Here is a 10,030-nt window from a genome sequence, read left to right on the forward strand (position 1 = left end):
GGGGTCAGCCGCCTGCCCACTCTGGGGGATCTCGGGTGGCCCTGGTGCAGACGGCCCCTCCCTGGCAGGGGTCCGGGGGGTGATTCCTTCTTTTCTGTTTGAGGAGGCACTATGGACTCAGCTCAGGGCCCTCGACCCCCGAGCCACGTCCCCAGCCCTGCTTTTTGTTGGTCTCACTGAGTTGCTGAGCACCTCGCTTTTGCTGAGGCTGGCCTCCAACTCCATCCTCCTGCCTCAGCCTCCCCAGCTGCTGGGAGTTCAGGCGTGGGCCACCGTGCCTGGTGGTCCATGGATTTTCACTCAGATAATCGCCTCCCGTCCTCCCCACCCCGGAGTTGGTGTCTCTGTGGTGGCCCTGGCCAAGGACGGCTGGTGCCTGTGAGTGCTGAGGCCCGGGGAAGACTGAGCCCGCTGCTGTCCTCACAGACGGAGAGTCCCCGCAGCAGGGGGCTGCCCAGGAGACCCCGCTGAACCCAGAGCCAGCCCGGGAGCCCCCCAACACTATCCCGCTGCCCCGGCCGCAGCCCAACACCTGCAAAGGTGAGCAGGGGTGGTGTCCCCGGGGGTCCCGGGGCCACCAAGGTAGGTGCCGAGGGCTCCAGTGCTGGGCATGTGGCTCCCGCCTCAGCACCTGGCCCTGTCCTCTCACCGGGGACTTGGGGAGGGAGACTCAGGCCACCTCTCACCCGGTCATTACTGGTGCCGGGAGTGTGTTCGTGATCTCCCATTTGTAAGTCCATCCACCCAGCCGCCCACCTGTCCACTCACCTGTCCGTCCACTCGTCCGTCTGTCCACCCATCTATCCACCTGCCCATCCACCCCCCCCACACACACACACTGATCCGCCCGCCCATCCACGAATCTGACCACCCACCTTCCCGCCCGTCCGTCTGTCCACCTGTCCACTGTCCTCTGCCCTCTCTGGGCTTGTTTCTGTTGAACTCAGATCTGAGTCGGGAGGAGCCGCGTGGCGGGTAGGGGGTGGCAGGTGGTGGGAGGAGGTGGCGGGCGGCACCTGATGTCCCTGCCCCCCCTGCAGACAACGGGCCGTGCCGGCAGGTGTGCCGCGTGGTCGGGGGCACGGCCATGTGCTCCTGCTTCCCTGGCTATGCCATCATGGCGGACGGCGTGTCCTGCGAAGGTGAGGACCCAGCTGCTGCTGCCTGGGGAACCTGGGGGTTGCGGTGGGGGGCAGGCCACAGCCTCGCCGTGTCCGTGAGGTCTGGCTCCTGGGACAGAGCCCCCTGGAGCCCTGAGACAGTCGCTCTGTGTCACCGAGCCATGTGGGAGGTGCCCCCGGGTGGGCCCACGTCCTGCTCCTGAGGCCCAGGGCCAGCTCCTTCGCCCGTTCTCCTGGTGACTGCGGAGCCATGCTGTGCAGCCCGGACGTCACCCCTGTCCCCTGCAGCCCTGACCAGGGACTCCCCAGAGGTCCCGACCTGCAGATCTGGGTGGCCTGAGGATCCGCATTTCTCTCTTTTTGGTCCCAGGGGCTGAACTCGGCCCCCCCCAACCCCTGGGCCCTGTCCCCAGCCCTGTTCTGGACAGACAGGGCCTCCCTGAGCTGCTCAGGGCCTCGCTGTGGCTGTGGCTGAGGCTGAGGCTGAGGCTGGCTTCCAACTCACAATCCTCCTGCCTCAGCCTCCCGAGCTCTGGAATGACCCACCCGTGAGCCCCTGCACCCCGCTGAGGTCTTTGTGTTTCTCAGAGCAACCCTCGGGCCTGGCTCATGGACCACATCTCAGCTCGCCTGTCCTTGAGGGTCACCCCTGTCTGGGTGGCTGTTGGTCTGTGGCCAGCAAGTACATCCACGTTCCCACTTGGGTAGAGATCAGAGGGACAGAGAGACGACATGCCCCATTGTCGTGTGGGTGGCCTGCAGAGATGGCCCCATCCCTCCTGCTGTCCTAATAAGAACCTGCCCTGTGTCCACCTCTTCTGTGAGATGGGTTCCCATGTGGACCAAAAATACCCTGTGAGCACAGAGAGGGCAACAGATTTGCCTGAATCACACAGCATGGTGGTAGCATGCAGGTCTCTCTCTCCATGTGGGGACAGGTTTCAGGACCAGGTGATACTGTGTCCTCTGGGCTCTGCTTCCTGTCCCCCCAAGACCCTGAGGGCCTGAGGAAGGCATTGCTCTTGGGTCAGGATTCCTTTGAGCCTGGCCCCCATGAGCAACCTGAGGCCCAGGGCCCAGCCCCACTCTGCCTCTGCTGGCCATGTGGACTGGTCAGTGTCCCCATGTCTGCAGGTCCCCTTGGTCCTCTGGAAGTAAGAGCTGAGGCCGGAGGCTGCAGACAGACTTCCTACGGGTGCAGGCAGCCTGCCCTGTGGAGATGTCCTCCCTCTCCGCTGTGTTCACAATGATCAAATGAAGCCAGGCGCGTGGCCACGTCTGCCCACCCAGCCACTCAGGAGGCTGAGGCAGGAGGATGGCAAGGTGGAGGCCAGCCTCAGCAACAGTGGGGCCCTAGGCACCTCAGGGAGACCCTGTTTCAAATTAAAATACAAAGGAGGGCTGGGGACGGGCTCTGGGCTCTGGTGCCCCTGGGTCAATCCCTGGCACCAAAAAAAAAAAAAAAAGTGACTCTCCAACCGTGACAACCCCAAGGTTCTTAGAGCGTCTGCAGACGTGAGGTTTCTCCTGCATCTTGGTACGTCTGCCCAGCAGGGCCGCACCTCCACCCCACTTTGGCCAGAGCTCAGCCCTGCCGTGCCCACTGAGCTGCTCTGACCCTGGGCCCCTCTCCTGTCCCTGTGACCACCTGGCCCCCTGAGCACTGGGGGCTGCAGCCCCTTCTGTTACCAGGGCTGGGGCAGGTTCGCAGTGGGGGCAGGAGGCGGTGTCTGATCTGCCCTGCTGTGTGACTGTGGGTGGGCCGCCTGCCCTCTCTGAGCCTCACTTGCCATCTTGGGGCTCTGTGGACTCAGACTTGGGTCCAGGCTGAGCTGTCCCACGGACGGGCTGGGAGGCCCTGGACAGGTGGGTCCTGCCCCCCGGGTCTCGGCCTGCGGACCTGTGGCTGGCACCCGCACTCTAACGGCCACTCTGTTTTCCTCCCGTGGCTGCGGCTAGACCAAGACGAGTGCCTGGCGGGCACTCACGATTGTGGCCGGCGACAGTTCTGTGTGAACACCCTGGGATCCTTCTCCTGTGTCAATCACACACTGCTCTGTGCCCAGGGCTTTATCCTCAACGCGCACAGGAAGTGCGTGGGTAAGCGCCAGGCCTCCCGCCGCCTGCTCACGGCCGCTCTGCTCCACGCGCCTGCCACGCGCTAAGGCCCCTCCGTGAGCTGTCCCCAGCCGGCACCCCCGCTCCGTCTCACGCCCTTGTCCTGGCCTCTTGTCCTGTCTTTCCTCGGGGAAGCCTCTTTGTCCAGCGACGTCCCAAGGAGTCAGAACACTCAGCAGAATGTGTCCCCAGGCTGGGTGGGTCGCTGCAGAGGGCATCAGGCACCGTGGGATCTGGAGGCAGTGGGGCAGCTGGGAGTTCCCGTCTCTGACTTTGGACAAGTCACTTGCCTTTTCCCGGCCACAGTTTCCTAGTCTGTTACAGAGAAAGCTGCTTCCAGGTGGGGTGGTACACACCTGCCATCCTAGCCACTCCGGAGGCTGAGGCAGGAGGATGGCAAATTGGAGGCCAGCCTCAGCAACTTAGTGAGGCCCTAGGCACCTTAGTGAGACCCCTGTCTCTAAATAAAGTAGAAAAGGGCTGGGATGTGGCTTGGGGGTTAAGCACCCTGGGTTCCATCCCTGGTACCAAATTAAAAAAAGTGGATCTTACGTTGATCTTCCTTTGATGACCACTGGACATGTACAGTCCAGAGCCTGGGTCTAGCTGTCCAGGTACTTGGGATGCATCTAGAATCTTCTCCAGAGGTTCATGACAGAGGCTGGGGTCCAGCTAATCTGGTTTTGTACCCCACCATTTGCTGGGTGACCCCGAGCAGTTCAGCTACCCTCTCTCAGCCTCTGTGGTGCCCAGTGGAGGAGGCAAGGCCTGGACCCAGTGCCCAGCCTGCGCAGGCCGCAGTGGCTGCTGGGTGATGGCGCTCCGGCCTGTTCCTTGGTGCTGGTGTGGCCAGCGGCTGGGGCTCCCGGGACTCTGTGGGTGGTGGGCCAAGGACACAGGAGCCCTTGGTTATCTACAGGGGATGGTCCCCAAATGGAGGTAGACGCAAAGGCGCAGCAGGGGACACGGGCTCAAGCTATAGCAGAGACACGGGCAGAGCAGCTGTTGTTGCTGGAGAGGGTGGAATCTGCCCGATCCCCCAGGGTGGACAGGCTCAGAACCGGGAAGGGTGTGCAGGCTGGGAGGAACGGCCCAGACGAAGGCCTAGAGGTAGGGTCTGCACAGAGGTCGCTCAGGGCCCGGGATAGGCCCCCATATTATGCCTTCTCCTTGCTTGGAGGCCATGTCCAGCCTGGAATGTTCCCTTTGTGACCCTCTGCTGCTGGGCAGACAGGCCCGGGGTGCTGGCTGAGTGACTTTCACAGACATGTTTGCCCCTGGCCTCCAGCCACGGGCAGAACATGTGCCCTCTTGAATCTGCTTGCCGGTGGCTGGCCGTCCTCCTGTGCGGGTCGGGGCTGTGTGTGCGTCTGGGAAGGCAGATCCCACCGGGGCCTGTGGATGCCCTTCCCAGGATGCCCTCTTCCTGCCTGCCCCAGTGTGCGGGCTTCCAGGTGGCCTGGGAAAGAAGATCTTGTGCTCTTAGGGGTCCCCAGGCAGCCGGGAAACGGGTTTAAGAAATGAAATGCCAACGGTCCGTCCACTGAGCAAGGTTCAGGAGCACACCTCTGGCTGCCCGCCTGCTTCCTGCACCGCACACGTCCTGTCTGATCGTCTGAGTGTTCTTTATCACCCGCAGACCTGCCCCACACTCTGTCCATTACGTGCACGTCCATGACCGTCTCCCGGGGCTCCTGGGGTTCCTATGTTCCTCCGCAGGCGGGAGGGGAGGCTCAAGTCCTGCTTTTTGTACTTTATTACTCCTGAGACCTTCAACAAAATTGCTCCACCTCCTGGAGCAACATTCCCTCATCCGAGAGTGAGATAAGCACCCACCTCAGAACTGTGAGGTAGGCCACGTGCAGGGGTGCACACCTGTCATCCCAACAGTTGGGGAGGCTGAGGCAGGAGGATCACAAGTTGGAGGCCAGCCTCAGCAATAAGCAAGGCCCTAAGCAACTCAGTGAGACCCTGTCTCTAAACAAAAGGGCCTGGGGATGGGGCTCTGGGGTTAAGCACCCTTGGGTCAATCTGGAACCAAAAAACTCTTTGAGTTCAGGTAAGAAGTGGGCTACAGCTGTGGTGTCATTATTTTTCTTCAAACACATTACACAGAGGCAGTGAGCGCCCCAGCACTAGAGGCATGTGAGCCTAAGTGGGACGGTGTTGGCTGTCACCTTTGCCAGGGACTCCCCTGTGTCCTGCCCTCAGAGGACTGTCTAGTCCCCTGGGGCAGGTGCCCCAGGTGGGCTGGGCTGCAGGAAGTCGGGAGGTAGAATCCAGCCACCTTGGCTCACCTGTGATTCGGGGGGAGTCTCCTCACCCCACCCCCTGCTCCCCTAGTCCTCTTCAGTGTCTCCAGCTCCTTCCTGGACCCGCGGCCACCGGGCTCCCAGGCTCCCCTGCAGGCTGCTTCTCCAGCTGCCCCTGCGGGATGGCCACCGGTCACACGGCCCTTTCTTTCTTCCATCTTGTCTGTCAATGCATCTCATTTTTCCTGCCTCCGTTTTTTCTAGAATCTTCCAACTCCTCCTCCCACCTCCATGTGTGGTGCTCCCAGCCACCTCCGTCTCCTGCCTGGCTTGTCTTCAGCCCTAGTCCATTCTCCTCTGCAGCCAGGACACCCTCCCCCCTTCTGCGGAGAACCCTCCATGGCTCCCACCTACCCTCCATCTTCACTGGCTCAGTCTTCTCTCCCCTGCAGCCACACCTCTGCCAGGATCCTGACTGGTCCCGGCCCTCACACAGCTGTCCCCTCTGCCTGGACCATCAGTTTGGCTGTCTCTGTCACCTCTCCCAGGTTCTTGTCCACATGTCCCCTTCACTTCCTGCTGCACCGACCTCCCCACTCGTGTCCCCCTTCCTTTTCTCCATAACGCTGGTGACCACCCTCCTTGTCGTGTGCATTGATGTATCTGAGCGTCTGCTCGTCTTGGTCGCTGACCTGTCCCCCTTGCCAAGAAGCGTGCTTGACACGTAGCTGGTGCCTAGTAAATCTTTGTTGAGTGAAGGGAGTCTTGGATAAGGGGACATCAGCCATGTGCTCCTCTCTGGATGGTGAGTACCTCCAAGGGCAGGGCCTGGCGCTTCCTGCCTCCTGGTGGCCTGAGGTCCCCTGGTGGTGCTGGGCCTCTGGACCCAGAGCGCCCTGCAGGTCCTGACGGCCACCCCACGCACTCTCCCTGCAGACATCAACGAGTGTGTGACGGACCTTCATACGTGCAGCCGGGGCGAGCACTGCGTGAACACCCTGGGCTCCTTCCGCTGCTACAAGGCGCTCACCTGTGAGCCCGGCTTGGCCCTCAAGGACGGCGAGTGCACAGGTGAGAAGGGGCGGAGGCCGGCCTGCCGTGGGTGGGTATCCTCCCCAATCCCGCCCGCCTCTGGCCATGCCCCTCCCCAAGCCTGGCCATGCCCCTCCCCAAGCCTGGCCACGCCCCTCCCAGCACCAACTGCGCCCTGTGCCTGCTTGGCTCCTCCCTGGCCACGCCCTCACCAGTTCCACCCACAACCCTAGCCATGCCCTTGACCAGACCCACCCCCGACCAGACCCACCTCCTCCAGCCACGCCCCTGACCAGCCCCACCTCTGCAGCCACAGCCCTGGTCAGCCCTGCCCACAAACCTAGCCACGCCCCTGATGAGCCCCAGCCACGCCCCTGACCAGCCCCACCCACAGCCCCAGCCACGCCCCTGACCAGCCCCACCCATTCCAGCTACTTGTCCCTGAACAGCCCCAGCCCAGTTCCTTAGCCACACCCTCTCCAGCCACGCCCCTGAGCGGCCCCACCCACAACCCTAGCCACGCCCTGCCCTGGTCCGAGTGAATTGTCCTTCATTGTAAGTGTCCAGCTCTCACATCTATTTCTTCCCCATGGAAAGACCTCACCTTCCAGTGTTGGGGGCAGAAGGGCAGAGGGTGGGGTCTGAGGACGGAGGTGGGGAGGCCGCCCCCTGGAGGAGCACTTCTGTCCCTTTTACCAGAAAACCGGAGCCTTCTAAGGAGAGGCAGCGTTTCTCAACTGTCATTTCCCGAGCCGCGTCTGGGTGCCAGGGGTGGGGGTGAGGTGCAGTGTCCTCCTTCTGGCTGCGTGGGAGGGGACACGGGAACTAGGCGGAGATGGAGAGAGCAGAGTAGCTGTGGGCTGGGTGCTCCTGGGGTGGGGCGGCCCGAGGAGGCCCCTAGTGCAGGCGATGTCATCCTCGGGACTGAACAAAAGAAGAGCAGGAAGGGTGTTCCAGGCAGGGGGGCACTGTGGAGACAGGGAGGGTGGGATCGTGGCATGTTCGGGAAGAAAGACAGGCTCAGGGGTTGGGGCTTCTGTGTTACCAGTGCCACCTCTGTGTGTGCGCAGTGCAGGCGCTTGTCATCCCAGCAGCTCAGGAGGCTGAGGCAGGAGGATTGAAAGCTGGAGGCCAGCCTCAGCAACTTGGCAAGGCTCTAAGTGACTCAGTGAGATCCTGCCTCTAAATAAAAAGTAAAGAGGGCTGGGGACGGGGCTCAGTGGTCAAGCACCCCTGGGTTCAATCCCCGGTACCAAAAATAGAAAAGCATCCACGCAGGACCTATCTTAGGGGTGTAAGCTGTTGTCACCATGTGCTTACAACAGTACCTGGAACCCCGGGGCAGCTCGGTAAATGAGCTCATGCCATCGCACTCTGGGGACACGGGCCACACTAGTGACAGGACTCTGCCAGCTTCCTGCAGCAACCTTTGAGCCATCCTGCATCCTGAGGGCAGGGCTGGGTGGGCTGGGGGCAGGGCAGGGGCTGCCCTTCACCCCAGGCCTCTGTGTGCCAGACGTGGACGAGTGTGCGACGGGCACCCACAACTGCCAGGCGGGCTTCTCGTGCCAGAACACCAGGGGCTCCTTCTACTGCCAGGTGCGGCAGCGCTGCATGGAGGGCTTCCTGCAGGACCCCGAGGGCAACTGCGTGGGTGAGTGGGCGCGGCTCAGCAGGGCCCCCTCCTCAGGCTCCTCCGGAGGTGTCCTCCAGCTCCAAGCGCTGTATTTTGGGCACTGGGGATTGAACTAGGGACACTCGACCCTGAGCCCCGTCCCCAGTCCTGTTTCCTGTTTTATTTAGAGACAGGGTCTCCCTGAGTTGGTTAGGGCCTAAGTGGCTGAGGCTGGCCTCCAACTCGCGATCCTCCTGCCTCAGCCTCCCAAGCCCCTGGGATCACAGGTGTGCCCCACTGCACCTGTCTGCTCCCAGCACTTTGAGACCAGGTGGACCCAGCTTGCGGCTCTGTCACAGCCTCTGTCTCCACCTGCGATGGGCATGCCCAGTGGCCAGCCCCAGGAGATGCTTGCAAAATGCTACCTGCCCTCCCCACCTCAGTCGTCTCACCTTGGCAGTTACTTGTCCTGTGGCCTCGGTTTACCCATTCTCGGGGTTGGACTGGAAGAATGCATATCACCTGGCCTGTGACATCTGATACGGTGACCTGGTACAGACACATGCAGAGGGAAACAGAACACCGGTTTCACAGCACAGCCCCACGGGAAACTCAGGTCCCGGCATAGTGGTGCACTAATCCAGCAGCTCAGGAGGCTGAGATACGAGGCTGAAAGTTGGAGGCCAGCCTCAGCAACTCAGCCAGACCTGTGTCTAAATAAAATACAAGATAGGGATGGGGGTGTGGCTCAGTGGTTGGGGGCCCCGGGTTCAATCCCCAGTACCAAAACAAGACAAGTGCTAGTGAGACCTTCTAGAATGATCCCAAGGATTGAGAGCTACAGTTTGATGGATGCTGGGCCAGTTGTTGTCCCCAAGAGGTTCTGAGGGCCCACACTGCCCCCACCCATCATCGTCCCTTTCCAAGAAGCTGCTGGTCAGCCACAGAGCCAGGAGGTCCCAGCTCCCCAGAAGCTGTGGGCCTGCTCCCTCGGAGGTAGAAGCTCAGCTTCTTGTACGCGGGACACTCAAGGCCACATTCAGTCTTGGGAATGAGCTGTGCAGAGGGACAGGGGAAGGACAGGTGCTGTGCAGAAGTCTGGTCTCCCTAGGCTGGTCCCGAAGGTTGTCCCGTGGAGATGATATCAGGGCAGGGACTTCAGGGAGTACACAAGCCAGCTAGGGAAATATTAGAGGTCAGCGTAGGCCGGGAAACGGGCAGCGTGTGCAAAGGCCCTGTGGTGGGGCTGTGCCTGCATATTGTAGCTTTGTGGAGGACTGTGGGGCTGGGAGAAGGGGGTGCAGGCCAGGCTAGGCCCATGGGCCCCAAAGCCCTGTCCACCCCTGCCCTGGAGTCTGGGACCAGCCGCTTCCCAGTGCAGCCCTAGGCTCAGGGAAAGGCCCCTGCCAGGCTCCCTGTCACCCACCTCCCTTCTGCAGACATCAACGAGTGCACGTCGCTGCCGGAGCCCTGCCGCTCGGGCTTCAGCTGTGTCAACACCGTGGGCTCCTACACGTGCCAGAGGCACCCGCTGGTCTGCCGGCGCGGCTACCACGCCAACCAGGACGGGTCGGCCTGTGTGGGTAAGCCACCGGCCTCCCTGCTTCCTGGCCTCCAGGCCTCTGCCTGCCCGGGGTTCCCAGCCACAGGAGGCTGGCAGAAGGAGCGGGACTCAGCTGCTGCCCCCCGCTGTCCTCCCCAGACGTGGACGAGTGTGAGACGGGGCTGCACCACTGCGGGGACACACAGGTGTGCCACAACCTTCCCGGGTCCCACCGCTGCGACTGCAAGCCGGGCTTCCAGAGGGACGCCTTCAGCCGCTCCTGCATTGGTAGGTGGGGTGCAGTGGGTGCAGGTGCGCCCTCGGGGTCCCCCAGGGTCCCCCACAGCCA

The 10,030-nt window shown here is 62.2% G+C and overlaps 1 protein-coding gene across 1 annotated transcript in view; it reads left to right on the plus strand.

Annotated features, from left to right (window-relative positions):
• LOC107150167 (fibulin-2) overlaps nucleotides 1-10,030 on the plus strand; it is a 34,057-nt gene that overhangs the window by 7,516 nt on the left and 16,511 nt on the right. Inside the window, exons 6-12 of the mRNA XM_048786977.1 lie at nucleotides 427-540; nucleotides 1,041-1,142; nucleotides 3,081-3,221; nucleotides 6,428-6,562; nucleotides 8,040-8,177; nucleotides 9,578-9,721; nucleotides 9,841-9,969. Coding sequence (XP_048642934.1) covers nucleotides 427-540; nucleotides 1,041-1,142; nucleotides 3,081-3,221; nucleotides 6,428-6,562; nucleotides 8,040-8,177; nucleotides 9,578-9,721; nucleotides 9,841-9,969 — 903 coding nt within the window. The remainder of the gene's footprint in view (nucleotides 1-426; nucleotides 541-1,040; nucleotides 1,143-3,080; nucleotides 3,222-6,427; nucleotides 6,563-8,039; nucleotides 8,178-9,577; nucleotides 9,722-9,840; nucleotides 9,970-10,030) is intronic.

This window comes from Marmota marmota, unplaced genomic scaffold (assembly GCF_001458135.2).
Source record: "Marmota marmota marmota unplaced genomic scaffold, marMar, whole genome shotgun sequence".
NCBI lineage: Eukaryota > Metazoa > Chordata > Mammalia > Rodentia > Sciuridae > Marmota > Marmota marmota.